Raw genomic sequence first — 21,398 nt, forward strand, 5'->3', positions numbered from 1 at the left:
TTAATCCCTTAAGAAAAATTTATCTTACCATGTTACTCTTATTTGTCCAGGAAACTAGATAATTTTAGACCAAAGAGACTATAAATTATGCCCTTGCCTTCCTGACATGTTCTATTTTTGGATTTTGATTCCAAGGAGAGCTAGCCTATCCGTGAAGGTTATTCATTCATTCAACAGGCATTCACGTACTCTTTGGGCACAGGATAAATGTAGACATGTTGCCTACCCTCAGGGAGCTTCTACAGAGGAGAGATAAGACATCGATTACACCTCCATCCCTGGAATTAGATGTGAAGTCTCACCCAAACACTTGAACACAGAGTGAGAGAGGAGGTGCCCTCTGCCTTCCCAGCTCTCTGTCAGTATAGTCCATTTTTTGCTTAACCTGGTTAAAATAAGTGTGTTCTTTGAATGTAAGGAGCCATTTACTAAACGAGATGGATAAAAGTTTAACCGACAGAAAATGAGAAGGACAAGCAATTTAGTTAAGGGGACTAGCACAGGCGTAGCCACAGATGCAGAGAAGAACAGCAACCACCTGGGGGAATTAAGGAGAAAAGGCTGGCAATGCGGCTTGGTCACACTATGGAAAGTCTTGAATGGTTTTGGAGTGTGCAATGTATTAGAGTTGCACTGCTTCAGTGACTCTCAGGTCTTCGGGAAGTTGAAGGCAACATTTTCTTCCTCCGATTTAGAAGTGCATTTTGAAGTAGGGCAGCCTTCAGATATTCTAGTGAAATAAGGAGCCAAGTAAATTGTTACTTTAAAAAGAAAATACATCATTAGCATTGTTAAGAAACACTTGCACTCACCTGTATTCATCAGTGGATGTTCCTAATGTCTGTCATCAGTAATAATGCCAATTTTGATCCTCAGTGTCTAGGGAATCTGCAGCTGCAGGCTTGCCTCCCTTCTCCTATCCACTTGCCAAAGACATTGATAGATACGGGTCATCACGTGCAGTAAAGGCAGGGTTGAACCTTATCAAACCAGGAGTGAGAAAACCAGCCCGTCTGCCTAATGAAGAACATTGTTCGTTTAGAGAGAGTCTCCCTCTGTTGGCCAGGCTGGAGTGCAGTGGTGTGATCATAGCTCACTACATTCCTCCAACTCCTGGGCTCAAGGGATTCTCCCACCTTAGCCTACAGCCTGGGACTACAGGCCCGACCCACCGTGCCCCACTCCTAAAATTCTGGAAGCTTACCAAAGTCTGACACACTATATAAAAATCCGTTTCTACCAACTGAAAAATTGGATCCACTAGGGAGCCAGTAGAGCTTTTTAAGTAAGGCATTTCTAATTATGTTTCTGTAGAAGCGAGGCTCCTCAGGAAGGCAGTAGTATGCAAAGATTTTAAATTTATGGACAAAGAAATTTGTGAAACACTAGTTGAAACAACATCAAACAGGTCTCTTTTTCTGAACCTTTAACATGTCCTTACACATTGACTCCCTAAGAAGGTGATAATGTGCTTGTCAAATGTATTGGCCTCATGTCTTTTTTTCAAAGGTGTATCTTGTATTTCTAGTGAAAGTTCTGTAGAACATACTTTGGAAACACTGAAGTATTCGTCATGTGATCAGAGATGTGCTTTAGGAATATTAATTTGGAGGCTATGCACATTTAGGATGAAGTAGAGAGACAGAGGCAAAGAAAACAGGCTACGTATCCAGGTAAATATAGTGCAGGTGATGAGAGTGATTACAAAAAGGTAACATAAATACATTGTGAATTTTAATTGGGCAGGACTTTGCAACTGAATGGAAATAGGCAATGAGGAAAGGACACAGGTGGTATAGAGTCATAGGTATTCAAACATACATTTTGTTGGCTAGAAAAATTGGTACACTCTTCATAGAAATTAAGAAAACAAAAGCTGCACCTTAGTGGGATCTGGATAAACTTAGCAAGGGAATGAAAGACATACAATTAATTTTGCTGGAAAGACAGTTGAACCTTACTCTTTCCTATTGGACTTTTTGCTCTCCTTTCTTTTTCTTTTCTACCTTCTAAGTCAGCCCTCTTAAAGATACCTTTATCACCAGACTGGCTATTGAGGGAAGCAATCTCATTGGTCTCTTTTTTCAATCTTCCAAATGGATATTAAAACAAAACGAAACAAAAATAACACAACTCTTCTTTTTCAGAGTTCTTAAAACTGCTTTTTAGGAGTTTTAGTGCTGATGAATAGAGGAAGTGAATATCTTATTAGGACATTTCAACATATGCTAGCGAGTTGCAGTATGATGTAAGAAGTAGGGGCAGTAAAAACAAATTGAAAGTTACAATGGCTTTTAAAAAACTTACAGAAGTGTAACTGTTTGGGACTATTCTTAGAACTCATCTATTTTAGAATGACAACATGCTATGTTTAATCATTGATATTATATAAAAATTCATTTTGTGCACTAATATATGGATGTTTAATAATAAGGTCTGCTCTTGGGAAACTTAGTTGGCTCTGCTTTAGATAATTTAATTAAAAAGGGGTTTATGTTGGTTTGTGCTTCTACAATACAGTCTTTGTTGTGACTCGAGGGTCACAATGTAACTTGAATGCTACTGCACATGTTAAGAACAAGAATTTAGATATCCATTGACTCAGATTTAAAATAATGGAGCATTTATGTGAACAAGGTTCTCCTCCTGCCAAACAAAACACAAACCACACCATTTTCTTTTTTACTGCACATACACTATTATTCAACCAAAGCCCTATTCTTGATGACCCCATTCCAGAACAAACAGAAATGAAGTCACACTCCCACTTGGTCCTCCCTTGTTCTTGAGCACTTTTGTGTACTTTTGTGACTTGTGTTCTTTCATTTGACAAATCTCATCCTCTTTTCCCTCATAAGCTAAAAAATATGCTTTCAAGGCATATTTAGTGCCGAATCATTTTGTAGGTGATAATTATGAGCCAACTGGTCTGCCTGTCACTTCAGCATAATTGATGGCACCCTCTTCCACTCCCAGGTGCCCTTATTTGCTGATATTGTCACCCGATGTGTCATACCTAATTTTTCTCTTCTCATCTGCCGATTCCCCATTTCCAACTTTAACCGAGTTTATTTTTTAAAGCATAGGATTATATACTAAATGGGGAAAAATGAAGAAGCCATCTAGCCATATTTCACACTATGAGAATTCCTTTGACAAAACCCTTCACGAGATTCAGCCTCTATCTGAACTTTCTGGCAGCTAATTCATTACCTTTTGAGGTGGTATTTTTCACTACTAGGCATCTCTAAGTTTTAAGAAAGTCTTCTTTATCTTCAGCTTTAATTTTATTCTTCTTCCCCAGCCTAAAACTCTGTTTATAGTTTGGAATTCCTTTCTCAACCACGGGTTTTTGTAATGCTCAGGTTAAGGCATCCATTGTATATTACAAACTAACTTCTTTTTAGTTATCTGAAAAAAATATTAGTTATGTATTATCCTTGGGAAAGTTAAGAAAATAGTTACTCAAGTCATTTTTTTCTGCATTCAGATGAGGAACCTCATTTGAAAGGCTGCAGGGCTCTATCATTTACTAGCTATATGACCTTGGAAAGTTTATCACCTTCAGACTGTTTTTCAGCAACAAAATGAAAGTAAAGTACTCCCTTATGGGCTGCTGTGAGAATCAAATAACATACAAAGTTCCTTAGGAACAGATACTTTATCATGTTTACCACTTTATTCTAAGTGCTTACTGCAGGCAGTAGCAGGTACAGAGTAAGTTCTCAATAAATATCTCTATAAACAATAAAAGTCCTAGCACATTGACTTGCACATAGCACTCAATAAAAGGTAGATATTACTATTCTTTTAATCATTCTTCCTATGATCTGGTTTCTAGAATTCTCACTACATTAATTCACCCTCTTATGGAAGCTATCTTGTTGACTCAACATTCTTAACATGTAGTTCTAACAATTCAATACTATGTGGTGTATGGAGATTTTGCTTTATTTGAACATAATTATTTTAAGGAAGTCTAAACAGACAAGCGTCTGCTGGGAAAAAGCTAGTCTACCTGCTTATATGAAGAGCTGGCACTTACAAAACCCAGTAACTTTCTCACAATACCACCCTTTAAAATGTATGCTTAAGAGAACAAAAATATCAGCAAATTTAAGGAGTGATCAGCCAGGTAGGAGAAGAACCAGGACAGTGCAGTATTATGAAGGGGAAAAAAAAAAAAAGCCACTGCAACCAGTACTTATCTTTACACAGCCCAGTGTGGTGATTCCTATTCACTTAGTAGCCTCCCCATCTAGAATATACTCCGTGATCTTTCTTGATGGCCAGACTGTGTAAAGTTCATACACAGTGTTTACTACAGGGATCCCCAAATATTGTCAGTTTAATGAGTAAACACAAATTTCAAGGAGGGCACTACAGTGAGATGAACAGTTTTCTGATTGGAGATTGTACAACTAATGTTTTCACCAGTGTACTTTAGGACAGCAGATTCAGATTAAGGCGCTGGGACTGAATGCAAATAGTAAAATTACAAATATAAAGTAAAAATTTGCAACCTTTGCCAAAGAAAGGAATGTAAACTGAGTTAATAATTGGAAAGAACAGTAAGGTTTAGGTTTTGTTCTTATTTTTAGTGCGACTGAGATTGTTGTTTGTTTGTAGACACATCTGAAAAAAGTGAAGGGACAGATGGAAGATGGTAAATGTCAAGGAAAAGATGGAAGGATAAATCACTGTAATAAAAAGGAGTACTTTTTCGCCAACAGAAGTAAAGGTAAAGTGTCTGAGTTAACGAATGGATTGTTGACCTCTGGGGAGGATGATCCCATCAGCTCAGCTTTGTGACGACCTAAGAATATCCCTTCCACCCCTTTCCTGATCCAATCATTCTGGCTGCATAAAACCACCTAAATCAATTAACTGTTACACTTCCGTTAGTGCTAGGATATATTCATATAACTCCCACGTATTAAATGAAAATACATTCATCTAAAAATAAGACAACAAGATTGCTGCTACACCAAGAAAGGATTTTAAAAAGGCCTCTTCACAAGGTAAGTGAGGGCCAGAGGAAAGGAGGAAAGGCGGTCGTTTAAACTGAAATTCGAGCCGCGATGACACCTCCTAATGCAATCAAACGCTGTTGCAGCACACTTCTTAGGAGGTCGGGTTCAACGCCAGGGTAAGGTGAGAATCTGGCCTGGCGGCTCCGGCCCCGGCCATCCGGTTCCCTTCCGTTTATAAAGCGGGTTGGGCTGCGGCCGCCACCATTCACTCGACGGCTCTCGGCACGAACGCTTGGTCGCAAAGCCTGCCGAGGTCCTAGATGAATCGCTTCAGGTCTGGAAACAAGGAAGCCGTCTCCAGAGACCATTGCCAACGCTGACGCCCGCGGTCTGAGGTCGCTGTGGGAAGAGCCGTGGGCCACCCTGCTCCTCTGATCACCGGCGGACAGGGACACATTGTTCAGGGCCATCTTCAAACACCACCCGCAGTATTTGCGTTACGTCCCTCGGTCAAGGCAGGCCCTTCGCGGCTCCCCAGATCAGTTCAGCCTGTCTCGGACCGGGTGACTAACCACACCGGAAGCCATAACTGAGCCTGCGGAAAAGCCAGACACCGCCCTGCCTTTATCGAGCGCTATCCTGGCGAGCATGCGCACTCCGTCCGCACAAGTCGACGCCCGCTGAGAGCAAGCGCAACGGACGTTTGCGTTGGTGACGCCAGGGAGCGTGAGGACGTGGGGCTTCCGTGAATGCGCAGTGGGTGCGTCGGCCACGACCTTTTGGCCAGGTTAGGGAGGGGGCGACGCTGAGATGGGGGCGGCGGCGGCGGAAGCGGATCGGACTCTCTTTGTGGGCAACCTTGAAACGAAAGTGACCGAGGAGCTCCTTTTCGAGCTTTTCCACCAGGTAAGCAGATGAGTTCGGCTCTTTTGCCTTTCGTTTTCCGTCTCGCCTAGGGCCTGGCCCAGCGACCACCCCTTTTTCTTTTCGTGGCCGTCAGGGGACCCGACTGGTGGCTGTTTGGGGGTGAAGGGCGCGTCTGGGTTGCGAAACGCTCGCTGGGTGTCGCTTTTCTGGAAGATCTTGGTTCGTTTAGGCCAAAAGTGACGACTAAAGGTGGTGGAGGGATCATCGGTCAAGTTTGGGGTAATTGGAGATCCAGGCATCCTTGGGAACATAGTGTGTGTGTAGCGTCTTCGTTGAGCAGTGCTTTTTCTTATCCCTCCTGTTCTCATTTTCCACTTAGGATAATTTGTCTTTGGTGAACTTAATATTTTAATTTATTTGTGTCAGTTTTCCCTTAAAGTTTGCTTATCAAATTGCAACATTATTAAAATATGTAAAATAAAATCGTTAAGTACTCCGTAGAAAAACAGTATTTTAGTGTTGCTATATTAAAATGTGTGGAAAATTCTGAGTATCCCATCCCCCCCATCCCTATCCCCTAATAACTGGTATTGTTTGATTAATCAATACAAAAGTCAGTTTTTGGTTCAAGAAAATCATTCTCTTGTTCTTGATAAATGTTCATTTTCATGGAGTGGCAAAATAATGGCGATTGTTCACTATGCTAAGAGGCCATACAGTGCTGTGAACTGCGAAAGTGATTGTGTTTCCAGTTTCTTAATGGCCCCCTTCCCCAAATAAATCTAATGTTCGATCATAACTAGGATGTTTACTGTAGCCAAAATGGAAATCCGTGCATCATTTTTAAAAGAAGTTTCTGATTACATTTCTGTTGTTTATAAACTTTGACGTCTCGTATTTGTAAAATTTGAGTGTTTTCCTTTAGTTGCTTTATTTAAATTCTAAACACCTTTTTGTTTGTAGGCTGGGCCAGTAATAAAGGTGAAAATTCCAAAAGATAAGGATGGTAAACCAAAGCAGTTTGCGTTTGTGAATTTCAAACATGAAGTATCTGTTCCTTATGCAATGAATCTACTTAATGGAATCAAACTTTACGGAAGGCCTATCAAAATTCAATTTAGATCAGGTAAATGTCCATTGAGCTTAGGGGGCATTGTTTCCTGCTGTTTTTAAATTTATTATTCAGTTTTAAAGAACCTCTTATTTGTAGATGAAACTGCTTTCTTAAGCATTGTGATTAGCAAACTTTATCTTGAAAACAGGTAACATTGACACATGGATTTTGAAATTATAATTTTAAAACTGAGCTTAAAGTTTCATTTTGGGTTAGTGAAAAGAACATAAACTGTATCACTAAGAGAGTTGGGCTTGGGTGCTCTGAAAAGAGCTAGGTTTGTTTTCTGAAAATGCTTCTCCTGGCTGCTTGGTAATTACTTGCATATATTTTGATTCTTGATCATGTGAGGATGAAACTGTCCATGTATCCAGTCTTACAATTTAGGGCGGAGATCAGAAAACTGTGGTCAGATTGGATATTTATGGAATGCTTTGTTTTGCTTATCTGATATTATACACTTATAATTTTCACTCTGATGAAGCCGTAAAGCAGTCTACAGCAGTTCGAGATTTTTTTTTGAGTGGGAGTCTTACCCTCGGCTGGAGTGCAGTGGCACAATCTCAGCTCACTGCAACCTCCACCTCCCAGGTTCAAGCGATTCTCCTGCCTTAGCCTCCTGAGTAGCTGGGATTACAGGTGCACGCCACCATGCCTGGCTAATTCTTTGTATTTTTAGTAGAGATGGGGTTTCACCATGTTGGTCAGGCTGGTCTCGAACTCCTGGCCTCAAGAAATCTGCCCACCTCAGCCTCCCAAAGTGCTGGGATTACAGGTGTGAGCCACCGCGCTGGGCCAGCAGTTTGAGATTTTTCTCTTTTAGATTGTGTTTACCTTTTTGGAGTGATTTCAGGTGGGGAAGACAAAATTTCAAATTAGATTTTCTATCAAGAATAATTTTTCAAATTATTTCACTTTAGGAAGTAGTCATGCCTCGCAAGATGTCAGTTTGTCATATCCCCAGCATCATGTTGGAAATTCAAGCCCTACCTCCACGTCTCCTAGCAGGTAATATTTCTCACTTATTGTTAAGATCACTTATCAGGATTTCTTATAGGGAATAGCCTCAAAACACATGAGCGACATAACCATCCCCACATACGTGTACAGTACATGTATACACTTGAAACAAAATTTCTCAAAACATTATTTACCCTCACTACTTGCATTACTTACTATTTCATTTAAAAACATTAATTTATTTTACAATCATTAATTGGTTGTTACTTATAGTTAAAAATACCAATTAGTCAGCAGAGTATTGGACTAAGAATTCCTAGAATTGGATTCTAGGTCTGCATCTATCAATTGTGTAATCTTCAGCTAGTCTCCTTTCTTTAGTCCTATCTTCCCATGTGTAAGGAAAAGAAGTTGAATTAAATGATTTGTAAAATCCCTTCAGGTACTGAGTATTAGAAAGTATCATATTTACTTAAATAATTTTATTTGCTTTGGGGAGGTTAATATTTTACCAGGGACAGTTTTTCCGGGTGTATCCATAGAGCTATTTAACAGTCATTTAAGGAAGATTTAATAAATACCTGCCATATCTCAGGTTCTTCACCAAATCTTTTACATGTATGATTTCATTTATTCTTCACAGCAGTTTTATGAGGGTAGATATTATTTTTATCTCTACCTTATATATAAAGGGAAATGAAAGATGGAGGTTAACTTGCTCAGATTCAGTGGGCTGGGATTCAAACCCAGGCAGTGTAGTGTGATTGAGCCCAGCCACTATGATATATTATCTAGGGGAGCTTAAAGTCTAAATGAAGACACATATATATATTTTTGTGAATACCTGTTCAATTACTGTAATAAGTTCTGTAAAGAAAGAGTAGAAAGGGCTTTGAGAAAATTTTAGGAGAAGGAGATGATATAGATGAATGTGGAACTGAAAGAAGCCAGTGTACGTAGATCCTAATGAATGAAAATGGAGAGCAGTAGGGGATTTTGGTAGATACGCTGGAGAGGGTCTTGTAAACTATAATCAGGATTTTGAGATTTACCCTAAAATCGAGTAGGAAGGCAGTGAAATGTTTTAGGTAAGGTACTGGTAGGAACAAGTTTATATTTTAAGAGTTGTTTGGTTGCAATGGGAGAATGGATTGGAGGGGACAAGAGTGAAAATAGAGCAGTGAGGAAGCTTTTGGTAGCAAAGTATTGATGTTGGAAGCTATTGATGGATGAGGTTGATAGTTTAGATTAAGGTAGTGTCATGAGCTGGAGAGAAGTGGATGGATATGAAGAGATACTGGAAGGTGGATAGTGAGCAAGCAATAGTGCAAAAAATGTACCCTCCCGGTGTTCTTTCTTGTTAGCTGAAATTAATTAATAGTGTTTAAACATTTCTTAGTAAAGTTGGAATTTAAAGCACTTCCAGCCACTTTAATGGAGTCTTCAAAGGCAACCTAGGTAGAGGAAAATAAAGTTTTCCCTCTTAGAATTTCGTGAGGAGGAAAAAACAGGTGCAGTGACCCATTCCTATAGTCCCGGCTACTTGGAAGGCTGTGGTGGGAGAACCACTTGAGGCCTTGAGTTTGGGACCAGCCTAGGCAACATAGCAAGGCACTCTCTCTATTTAAAGAATTTCTTTGGGGGAAAAAAAAAAAAAGTACAAGTAAATACTTTGGTTTTAATCAAAGGCTAGAGAGTTTATAATTTCTATACTATAAATTGTATTCCTCCCTTAGCATACAGATAATATATAATCTGATCTGAGAAAGGCTAAAATTAAAAGATCCAAACTGTAAGACTAGCCAATTGGTTATAGGATTCTAAAGACATTTTAAAATAATTTAAAACATTTTTAAAGTGAGCTTTTCTGTAGAGCAAGTTATCCCTTTAATAAATAAGGAATAAGGTATAAATCCTCAAAAGTAATATCCTGTGTATGTTACAGAACTCTTAATTCCTTACCTCCCAAAACCTCTCTCTCTTCTGCCTCAGGAAATGTCTACCTAATTGCTCAAGCCAAAAGTCTAGATTTGATCCTTTATTTCTTCCCTCATTCCACATACCCAGTCAATCAAATTCTTTTCATTTTAGTTTTCAGTCTAGGTCTTTGCATTAGCTCAGGGACTGACAAATTATTTCTAAGAAAGGCCATATAGTTAATATTTTAGACTTTGCAGAAGATACTGTTTCTGTCTCTGCCATTGTAGCACTTAAGTAGCCATAGATAATACAAAAACAATGGTGTGGCTATGTTCCAATAACACTTTGTTTAGGGAAAACTGAATTTGGCAGCTTGACCCACTGTCTATACTTGCTCACCCCTGCACTAGTCCTTCAGCTGGGAAGTTTTTGCCTCTTGGTAACCTTGGTGTTCAGTTCTAACTACAAATGTCACCTTTTTAGAAAGGCAGTCCCTCACCAGCTAAAAGATAGGGGAACCTCCTATCTGTTTCACTTCTACTTGATCTTTAATCAGACATTTTATCACTTACAATCATGAGAAAATATCCTGTTGTCTGTATTCTTATTCTGGCTGCATGGGAGCAGATACCTTGTCTGTGTTATTCATGCCAACCTTTGAGAAATGTGTTTTGCTCATGGTTGTCATTTAGTAAGTATTTAGTGAATGAATGGTTATATGTTGGTTTTCTTTTTAGCAGGTACGAAAGGACTATGGATAACATGACTTCATCAGCTCAGATAATTCAGAGATCTTTCTCTTCTCCAGAAAATTTTCAGAGACAAGCAGTGGTAGGTTGACTATTTTTCAACTTGAGTTGCCAAAAAAAATTCATCCTTAGTTAAAATGTTCATATTGTACCAAATAACTGATTTTTAATTAACTCTGTTAAGTTGGAGGTTTTATTCCTTTAGTCCTCAAGAAAAATTTTTTCTCAAATTTTTGTTAGACTAGCATGATCTTTGTAGATTGAGCACTCATTTTAGTTTTCACTGGGCTGAAATATACACTTAAGAGACTGAAGATAAATAGAAGTCAAACTGCTTTTACATTTGTTTTTCTTTTCAACCATCATTTACTCATTGTCTGATGCTCTTGTACCCTATCCTGAGTGACTTATCATAAACTTGGGTCTTCTAGACCAGTTCCATTTTAAACTTAACCTTTTTTTCTGCTGGTGGTAACATCATCATGAGACTAGGCTTAAAATCTTAGCTATCTTCTACTGTTTCATCTTTGTCATCACTTGTTCAGGTAGGAAGCTGTTGGTAACTATTTGGTACCCAAATCATGATCTTGGCTTGTAGTCCCCAGACTTTTGTATTTCATAGGTCTGCAAAATGAAATATAGACGTGAAAATCAATTTGAGAGACCAGTATAGAGGATGTTACCTTTTATGTACATATTGTCTATTTTTCTAATTTTACTGTAGACTATTAAAATAGAAATGATCATATACTAATATTTTCCACAGGCAGAATTTGGGAACCACCGGTCTAGTCAATTATGCCCCCATTTCCCCCTCCCTAGTTCATCTTGCACACCATTTCAGAATTAATATTAAAATTCTGTTTTGTTTATCTTCTTGCACATTGACTTTCCCTTGTTTGTAAGATAAAGTCAGATTTCTCTAGCCCAATTATTAGCGATTCTTACTGTCTGATTCCAGTAAACCCTGTAGCCTTACCTTTCATTGTTTACTACTTATTACGATCCGTAACCTGTCTCAACCAGAATTACTTGGTATTCTGTGAACCTGTTCTGTGTTTCCCTCTTATTTTTGTTTGCGCAATTTCCTTTTCTTGGCATATCTCCCCCTTAAAATATTTTCTTCAAATATTCCATCCATTGTTTTAATACCCAGATCATATGCCACCTTCATGAAACCTTTCCTAATGATACTGACCTCCTGATTCTTTATGTTTTTTACACAGTGATTTTTGCATTATAGTCATTTTGTGTGACTTATTCTGAGTTGCATTCTTGAGGACAAAGAGTATTATGTATGTATATATATTTCCTAGGTATAAATTGGAATGATTGAGGCTATTGTACTACTTTAGTTGTGTTCAATTTAGGATCCCTCTAGGCAAGAGTGACTTTATTTTCTTTCATTATCCATTAACCAAATACGTATTGGCTTTGGTATCTAGAAGTATTAACATTTCTGCTTTTCCTCTTCCTCAGATGAACAGTACTTTGAGACAAATGTCGTATGGTGGAAAATTTGGTTCTCCACCTCTGGATCAGTCAGGATTTTCACCATCAGTTCAATCACACAGTCATAGTTTTAACCAGTCTTCCAGCTCTCAGTGGCGCCAAGATACACCGTCATCACAGCGTAAAGTCAGAATGAATTCTCATCCCTACCTAGCAGATAGACATTATAGCCGGGAACAGCGTTACACTGATCATGGTTCTGACCATCATTACAGAGGAAACAGAGATGATTTCTTCTATGAAGATAGGAATCATGATGGCTGGAGCCATGATTATGAAAACAGAAGAGACAGTAGTAGAGATGGAAAATGGCGTTCATCTCGACACTAACGTGTTCAAAGGACATTGTTTTTATAGGGTCATTTTAGGCCCTTCGACTAAGTTGATATGGAAATATTTTGTTGAAAAACTGTACAGAGCAGCTTTACAAGTTGTCACATTTCTTTATACATTTTTTTAAAGCTACAATTTAATACACAATGAATTGTGGTTTTATTACATTAATAACCTTTCACCTCAGGGTTTTATGAAGAGGAAAGGGTTTTATGCAAAAGAAAGTGCTACAATTCCTAATCATTTTAGACACTTTAGGAGGGAGTGAAGTTATATGATAAAGCAGATATTTTAATTATTTGTTATCTTTTTGTATTGCAAGAAATTTCTTGCTAGTGAATCAAGAAAATGTCCAAGTTGACAGTCTAAAATGGCTACTGGTATTTTGTTAATTCAAAAATATAACTTTTCAGTGATTCATTTTACTAACATTCTATTTGAGAAGACTTATTGGTAAAGTTTGGGGATAAAGTCATTGCTTAACTTCTTAGATAATTTAGGTATAAATTCTGTGACATGCTCTTGAGCTTTACCCTAGTTGAAGATACATGTGTAGACCTACACATATTGTTTCACTCTAAAATTTAGAAATTGTTCATTAAATCACATTTGAGGTATAAGTCACTCAGGAAGTTAAAATATCTCTACATGTATATTTTTACCTTAAAAATACAATGTTAGGATAAATCCCCTTTTCAGGAAGAACAAAAGTGTCAGTGCATAGTTAGATGAAATGGTGAAATGTTTTACTGAAAGCATACTTTTTCGGAAGAAAGATTCATGGAGCCTTTAAGTGCTGCCTCTGTCAGTCAAACGTTAAAAACTAACATTTTCAAAGTGCCCAGGATGTGTACAAAGACACATTAATGGAGATTGTACAGGTTGTTTTTTTGTTTGAACCTTTGAAAGAGTTTAATCTCAACGTTTTCTAATTTTAAAAATTTAAAATCTTGTTTAACAAAAACAATGTATTAAGATACTGTTTTAATTTCATTACAGAATTGTTTATAAAAGTTCATTCTTTGAAAAATAAGGATCCTTTTTAATACCACAGCATTTGTACTGTTCCTTTTTAATATACTGAAAATATAAAAGGAAGGGTGTGTGTTATTTTTTTTTATGTCACTGACTTCAGAGACATTGTATACAAAGAATTACCAACATACTTTTATTCACTGATTGCCTGCTGTTTAGAATGTCAGTTCTTTAATCTTGAGCATCCTGAAATACATCTTTTGTACATACGGAGCATGATGTTTCAGAATCAGATTTTCAGTGACCCCTCAATTATAGTTTAGAGTACTTTAGTTACCCTCAGTGGTCTCTAGGAGTTAAAGTACACTTAGATTTCCTGTTTATAAATGAATTCAGTTTTTCTGTATCTAAGTAAATGGAGCTATTCAACTACTCAGTATAGAATTAAGATAAACAATTTGTTTGCTTAAGCAATTTCACAGAATTTGTTTCCAATGAGATTATTATTTTTGAGTATCTTATCTGTATGAAAACTTAGTAGGTTTGTAGATGTTAACAAAGGTTAATACTGCATGTTTGTTTTTGTTTGTTTGAGGCAGTCTTGCTACGACACCCAGGCTAGAGTGCAATGGCAGGATCTCAGCTCACTGCAACCTCCACTTCCCAGGTTCAAGTGATTCTCCTGCCTCAGCCTCCTGAGTAGCTGGGATTACAGGCACCCACCACCACGCCCAGCTAGTTTTTGTATTTTTAGTACAGGTGGGGTTTCGCCATATTGGCCAGGCTGGTCTCAAACTCCTGACCTCAAGTGATCCACCTACCTCGGCCTCCCGAAGTGCTGGAATTACAGGCGTGAGCCACTGTGCTCGGCCTAATACAACTTTATCTGTGGGTCAGATCCTTTCATATTGGTTAACCGATGACCCTAACTCAGAATAATCTTTTTCAATGGCATTTTGAGGGAAGCTTGTGAAGTTCCAGTGAATCTTCTTTTTCACTTCACTTTCAGTGAGCTGAAAGTAACCAAATTAAATACATGTATTGCGTAAAGGGACAGGACAAGACAGCCTTAAAAAATTGAATATAGCCGGTGAGACAACTCCTAAGTACAGGTTGAGCATCCCTATCCAAAATGCTTGGGAAGTGTTTTGGGTTCCGGAATATTTGCTTTAATGTTTGTCGGTTGAGCATCCCAAGTCTGAAAATCCAGAGTGCTCCTGTGAGCATTTGCCTTGAGTGTCACATCTGTGTGGGCACTCAAAAACGTTCATATTTCGGAGCATTTCAGATTTCAGATTTCGGATGCTCCATCTATATCAAGAGCTGCAAGAACAGAAAGGAAGAAGAGACTATTTTTGTGGGAGAACAGTTTCTCCCAGAGTGTTTCCCATGGAACGCTAGTCTCAAAAGGTGTTCTAAAAAAAAGAAAACAAAAAATCAAAAGTGTGGAAGCCATTCTGTGTTATTGTGTGACTGACTTTTACTCAAAAACAGCACTGTAAAATTTCTGACAAGTACTATAGTAAAGAAATCCCTTTATACTTAACCTAGTGTTTTCTACCTTTCCCCATCTAAAATAAAATTTTTCTGCCACTTTCTGATTATGTTGTGTGTGCCCACTTTCCCCATACCCACTGCTACCATCTTAGAGTAGGCAATTTTCTCGAGGATTATTCCCAGAACACCCTAATGTTTTCCTGCTTCCAGTGTTTTTTCCTCAAATTCATTCCACACTCTTAAGAACTGAAGATGTAAATCTGTCACTCGCCTGAATTAAAGCGTCAGTGGCCTCTGACTTAAGTACAAAATACTCAACTTAATATGACCCCTATTTGGCATCTGCTACTTCGGTTTCTTCTGATGACTTCACCGCTTTAGTTCTCATAGTAACTGTCCTTCGCTGCTCAATCTATGCACTACTTCCTTTAGAAAGGCTTTCCAGAGCTCTGAAATCCAGATTCAGTGCCAAGTTATGTATTCCCCAAATATCTTTATCTCTTACCATAGCCTTTAGACTGTATTATATTTTTCTTTTTACTTGTCTGTCTCCATAGACAGCTCCATGAAGACAGACCTTATCTTATTCATCACTGCATTCCCAGGATCCAGTGCCTGCCATATATTTAACATTGAAACTTTTTGATGAAAGAAAGAAGCTCTGTTAATTGAATAAGGAAAAGGAGGATTCAACACATAAAACTTTGAATAGCCTCTCTAAACCTAAAACATGGCATCCTGAGAATTACATGTCACAGTACATGCATTCTAGAATTCTATTTGTTCATTTTGTCAAACTTCAAAAAGTCTTGGATCTGTATTCATGAATAATGTGTGATTTTGTTTTTATTTTATTTACAGCAGAGCCTTGCTCTGTCACCCAGGCTTGAGTGGAGTGGCGCAATCTCAGCGCACTGCAACCTGCGCCTCCTGGGTTCCGGCGATTCTCCCACCTCAGCCTCCCGAGTAGCTGGAATTACAGGCACCCACCACCACGCCTGGCTAATTTTTCTATTTGTAATAGAGATGGGTTTTCCCCATGTTGGCCAGGCTGGTCTTGAACTCCGAACCTCAGGTGATCTGCCCGACTTGGCCTCCCAAAGTGTTGGGATTACAGGCATGAGCCACTGACACCCAGCCTGCTTTTGTTTTTTAATTGTAAACTCTTAGTTTGGTTTAGGAGTGTGGTTCTGCTAGCCTTATAAAATAAATTGCCAAGCTTATCATTTTCTATGCCCCCCAAAAATCTGAATAATAAAAGAATTAGCTGTTTCTTCAAGATTTGTTGAGCTCATTTATACAACTATCTGAGTTTGCTTTAGAAATAGCTCTTTGATTCCTTTATCAATTTCCTTTACAGTTATCATCTTTTCAGGTTTGCTACTTTCTCAGGAAACAATTTGGATAATTTATACTTTTCAAGAAAATCAACCATTCCCTTTTTCTGAATATACTACTATAGAGTTGTACATAGTATTTCTTACAATTTTTGTAAAACTCCCAGTATCTCTGGTTATAGTGCAGTTTTAGTTCCTGACAATATATTTTACATTCCCTCTCGTCCTCAGATGAGACTGGCTGTGCTATTTTGGCATATATTTTACATTTATATATGTTATAAGCCCCACACTACCTTGTTTTTGTTAAAATAGGCAGATTCTTAAATAATAAGAAAATTATATATAATAATTAAGAAAAAATAGGAAAAAAATCTTACTGTTTACCCGCATAGTTACCATTTCTGGAGCTCCTCATTCCTTTGTGCAGATCCATTTATCTATCTGGTATAATTATTCTGCTTGAAAGACTTCTTGTGGTATTTCCCATAGGGCAGCTTTGCAGGTGATGAAATCTTTTAGTCTCTTTCACCATTTTGAAATACATTTTGAAGAATATTTTGAAATATATATTTAAATAAATTCTAGGTATAGAATTCTAAATTGATGAGGTTCTTTTCTTTCAATTCATAAAAATAGTTGGTCCATTGTTCTCTCGATTATTTTCCATAAGGAAATCTTGTATATAATGTGTCATTTTTCTCTAACTGGTTTTGAGCAATTGATTACTATGTGCCTTGACATAGTTTTCTTCGTGTTTCTTGTGCTTGGGGTTCATTGAGCTGAATGAATCTTTGGAGTTTTCACCTGATTTGAAAAAAAATTTTAGACATTTGAATTTTTTAATACCAATTTTCCACTCCTTTGGAAACTCCAATGCATTTATATGAGGCCGTGTGATGTCATCATATAGCTAGCTCTCTGTTAAGTATAAAATGTTATTTTATTTATATTTTGAAATTTTTTTTATTTATAGACAAGGTCTCACTCTGTCACCCAGGCTGAGTACAGTGGTGCGATCACAGCTCACTGCAGCTTCAACCTCCTGGGCTCAAGTGATCCTCCCACCTCAGCCTCCCGAGTAGCTGGGACTACAGGCACGTGCCACCTTGCCTGGCTAATGTTTTATTTTTTGTAGTGTAGAGATGGGGTCTTGCTATGTCACCCAGGCTGGTTTTAAACTCCTGGACTCACACAAGCAATGTGATCCATCTCAGTCTCCCAGTGTTGGGATTACAAGCGTGAGCCACCACAATTGGCCTATGTATCTTTTTCTTAAAGACAGGATCTCCCTCTGTTGCCAGGCTGAAGTGCAGTGGCACAATCATAGCTCACTGCAGCCTCAAACACCTGGGCTTATGTGATCCTGCTGCCTCAGCCTCCCCAGTGGTTAGGACTATAGGCACGCATCATCATTCCTGGCTAGTTTTTTCTAAAAAAATTTGTTGCCTGGCTGGTCACTAACTCCTGGCCTCAAGTGATTCTCTTGCCTCAGCCTCCCAGAGAGCTGGGATTGTGGGCATAAGCCATCTTGCCCAACAGCCTAGTACAAAGTTTCTAAAATTACTTTTTTTGTTCATTGTGAATAGTTTCTAATACTATGACTTCAACTTTACTAATCTTTTCTTTTGCAATGTCTAATTAGCGATTTTCAATATAATCTTCATTTCAGACATTGTAGTATTCCTCATAACTTTTTGGGGGGATCTTTTTAATGTCTTTTGTCTTTTTTCCTTTTTTTAAATTTCAAGTTATTTGCCAGATCATAGATTTTTTTAATATCTTTGTTGTCTCTACCTACATTTTGAACATTTAAAATATACTTTATAGTAATTTTTAATGTCCTCATCTGCTAATTCTAGTATCTTTGTTGGTTCTGGGTTGGTGTCCCACTCTTCTCATTACTAGATGTATTTTTGTGCTTTTTGTATGCTTTATACTTTTAATTGTATGCTGGGCATGCTGAATTTCGCCAATAAAGTAAAATTATTATGGTATTTATATTTCTATAAATAATCAGGAGTTTTGTTCTGGGACACAGTTAAGTTACTTATAAACAATTGTGTCCCTTCAGGACTTGCTTTTAAGGTTTGTTAGGTTGCATTTGACAAGTATTTAGTCTTGGGTTGATTCACCCCATTAGTGAGGCAAGTCTCTTGAATACTCTAATAGGTAGATGCCTCATGAGTTATCAAGTGTCCCATTCTGGCTAGTGGGAACAGACACTGATTCTGGTCACATGTGAGTGCTGAGAAGTATTCCCTCTAATTCTTTTGGGAAATCCTTTCTCCATCTTTAGGTAGTTTCTTTAAACCTGTAGGCTGATCAGCTCTCTCATGAATATGGGAGAAAACCTGCAGGTTTCCGGGAGTTCTCTTCCTGTGCAACTTACCGCTTTTCAGTGCTGTGTACCGGCCATTCCAGCTGCCTTTGTTTCGCTGGACTCTCAATCGTGTCTCCTGAACTCAGTGAGTTTGCCAGGCTCTGCCTGCCCTGTCCCCCAACCCCACACACTGCAGCCTAAACATTCCCTCAAGGTAGCACGGAAGGCAATCATGGGACTCACTTCATTTGTTTTCTGTTCCTCTGGGATCACTGTCCTTTGTTCCTGATGTCCGTGGTCTTGTTTTACGTATTTTGCCTTTGTATGGCGTGTTTCAGGCAGGAGGGTAAATCTAATCCCTGTTACTCCAACTTGGCCAGAAGTTGAAGTTAATCCATGGATTTGGATTTGTAATGCACTCACTCTTCTTCATTTTTAATAGTCTGTATTTTTAGTTTTGATTTTTCTCCTTTAACTTTAGATATTCAGAAGAGTCTTTATTTCTAAATGACTTTTCTTTATTCTTCTGTTGTGATTTCTAATTTCATAGCTTTGTAGACAGAGAATGTAACCTATGTGATAAAAACTTATAAAGAGACAAACCAGATTGCTAACTGGTTGATAACAGGATTTTTCTACATTGCCTGGCAATGAGTTAGCTAGGCTGAACCGCTGCTCAAGCACACCTTTCCAGAAGATGCCAAGACAGTCTAGGCCCACGTCCAACCTCCCTGGCTGAGTCTGTCATGCGCTGTGTGGCTCCGGCATGGCATCATTTTAGTTGCATGGTATTTGCTTCATGATTTCTTTTCCCAGCTTCTATAATGGTTTCACGGATGTTTGAAAACGATTTGTTTTCTCTGTGTCAAAATTTTATCTTTACAAAATGCTCTCTTACCTGATAAGATCTGTAAACCCAAAAGTCAGACTGAGGGATCATTTAAAAAATAAAAAATTTCTGTGCATTTTATTTTAATGTAATACACAAAAATATACATTCAGTTGTCAGTCTTTTGATGCAGGGCCAGGACCTTTCTTCAGTCTTTTAAAAAAAATCTTGAGTATGCTGACTGGAGTTCAATCTGCTTTCTTGTACAGATCACCACCAGACTGCATTGCCTATGATTCCGAACTTGGGTTTCTTTATGGTGCAAGGCAAATGTAGAGAAACTGGTGGAGTATTCAAGTTTTCCAAGATTCTCACTCAAATCATTTTATGGTTGTCTTATGCATACTTATCTGGCAACAAATATCAAAACAATCCATCTTTATTGAATCTTTACAAAGTATGCAACTAGTTTTCTAGAAAGAACTACTATTTTTTACCTTCATATTTTATTAGTTTACATAGTATTTAAAAATAACTTATATTAATAAGATCTGACATTAGAAGATCTGGAATAACTTGACTGGCGAGAGAAAAAGTGGGTGAATATAACAAAGTGGCTTACTCCTCTAGCCTTCGTATATCAAGGGCATTGGCATTTGTTATAGAAAGAATAAGGAACATCAGTCAATCGAATGAATCAGGTATGTGGCATTAAAAGAGCTTCTAATATGATAGATAAAGCTTGTTAATTATATTTTTCAAATTATTTGTATTTGTTCTTTTCTTGATCTCTTAATTCTGAGAGAGATGATTTTACTTTCTCATTTTTCTCTGAATATTTCCGTCAGTTTTTGCCTTGTATAACTCCAAGCTATGCTAGATGCAAAAAGAATAACAACATTTCTTCATCATGTACTATAAACTTTATCAGTGTAAATATCCTCGGCCTATTTTCATTCTTTTAACTTTTAATTCTATTTTGTTTTATATTACTATCATCATTTCTTTATTTTACTTAATATTTCCCTAATATGTCTTTGTCTATTGGTTAATTTTTAGTACTTCTCTGCGATTTGAATTCAGGAGAGTCTCTTATGTTCTGATGTACTCCTGCTATGCTTTCTTGTATGTGTATATTTATGATATTGATCACCTTTCTTTGTTCTTTTTCTTTCATCTACTGCAGCATTTCATAACTCTGAGTGCAAACTGTAACCACCTTTCAAAAAAAAAATAGTGCCTAAACTTTACCCTAAAATCTCAGAGGAAGAGAGTGGTATCAATATTTTTTTAAAGACTAATATTCTGTTAGGGTTGAGAACTCTGGTATCGCACTATTTTTATTTCCATGGTATTTCCCCTTACATTCTCAGCAATCACAAACTTATCATTTTCTATCAATGGATAGACTGAAACAGTTGTATCAGTCAAGGTAAAAATCAGACAAGCAGAACTAAGAGTGATCTAGAATAAGAGTCTGATTCTAGGGATTCAACATTATGCAAGTGGGATTGCTGGTGGGGCAATCTGTTGGCCTGCATGGTGTGCTGGGCCTGAAGTCACCATGGGTCAGCCAGACCCGCAGTTGGGAAGGAAGTGAACAAGAACAAAAGCAGGAACCAACCAAAAACTTCCAGAAAAAAATGGAACTTGCATCTGTTTCGCATTACTCCACCTTATGTGACTTGGATGGCCTGAGGTCTGCAGGAGTAGCTGGCACCTCTAGCCATAGGGCTGCACATATCTTTGGCCCAGAACACAGAGAAGTTTGAGGACATGCGGCAGCAGCTGGAGGAGCTGTGGGTTGGGTGCTGCCACATGCCAACAAGGTGAGCCAACAAGGTGAGCCAGGGGATCAGCAACAATGTGCATGAGGTACCATAGTGCCTGGCACCCTGCATCAATCTTCCAGAGGGTAAAAATTACGGCTGCTACTTCCCTATGACTTCCAAATCTCAAGCAAATTTCGCCTGTGGTCAACTGCATTGCAATTCTGACACTAACTGCTT

General features: G+C 38.0%; 2 protein-coding genes and 1 long non-coding RNA gene across 8 annotated transcripts in view; 1 reads left to right on the forward strand and 2 right to left on the reverse strand.

Annotated features, from left to right (window-relative positions):
- Positions 1-464: 464 nt before the first annotated feature.
- Positions 465-1,979, reverse strand: LOC135967124 (uncharacterized). Its single transcript, XR_010581004.2, has 2 exons — positions 813-1,979; positions 465-730 (listed from the first exon to the last, which is right to left on the reverse strand). It is a non-coding gene; the product is annotated as an uncharacterized lncRNA (long non-coding RNA).
- Positions 1,980-3,657: 1,678 nt separating this feature from the next.
- On the reverse strand, positions 3,658-5,572 carry C14H11orf71 (chromosome 14 C11orf71 homolog). The gene has a single exon (XM_015435743.4). The coding sequence runs from the start codon at positions 5,441-5,443 to the stop codon at positions 5,060-5,062; it is 384 nt and encodes a 127-aa protein (XP_015291229.1). The 5' UTR covers positions 5,444-5,572; the 3' UTR covers positions 3,658-5,059.
- A 168-nt stretch (positions 5,573-5,740) lies between these two features.
- The window catches only part of RBM7 (RNA binding motif protein 7), a 35,689-nt gene continuing 20,031 nt past the window's right edge, over positions 5,741-21,398 (forward strand). The window contains exons 1-5 of one of the 6 annotated variants that reach the window (XM_005579696.4): positions 5,741-5,879; positions 6,804-6,966; positions 7,875-7,962; positions 10,572-10,665; positions 12,063-14,996. In XM_005579696.4, the coding sequence (XP_005579753.1) occupies positions 5,784-5,879; positions 6,804-6,966; positions 7,875-7,962; positions 10,572-10,665; positions 12,063-12,425 (804 nt within the window). In that variant the 5' untranslated portion in view covers positions 5,741-5,783 and the 3' untranslated portion in view covers positions 12,426-14,996. Of the gene's footprint in view, positions 5,880-5,962; positions 6,120-6,803; positions 6,967-7,874; positions 7,963-10,571; positions 10,666-12,062; positions 14,997-21,398 lie in introns of those variants that run through there. The other 5 variants (XM_005579697.4, XM_065529001.2, XM_074015255.1 and 2 more) reach the window with 5 other exon arrangements.

The sequence above is a fragment of the Macaca fascicularis genome, chromosome 14 (assembly GCF_037993035.2).
Source record: "Macaca fascicularis isolate 582-1 chromosome 14, T2T-MFA8v1.1".
NCBI lineage: Eukaryota > Metazoa > Chordata > Mammalia > Primates > Cercopithecidae > Macaca > Macaca fascicularis.

Bases quoted from the DNA above. Each gene is read 5' to 3' on its own strand.
- C14H11orf71 (XM_015435743.4), bottom strand. From the start codon at position 5,443: ATGGCCCTGAACAATGTGTCCCTGTCCGCCGGTGATCAGAGGAGCAGG.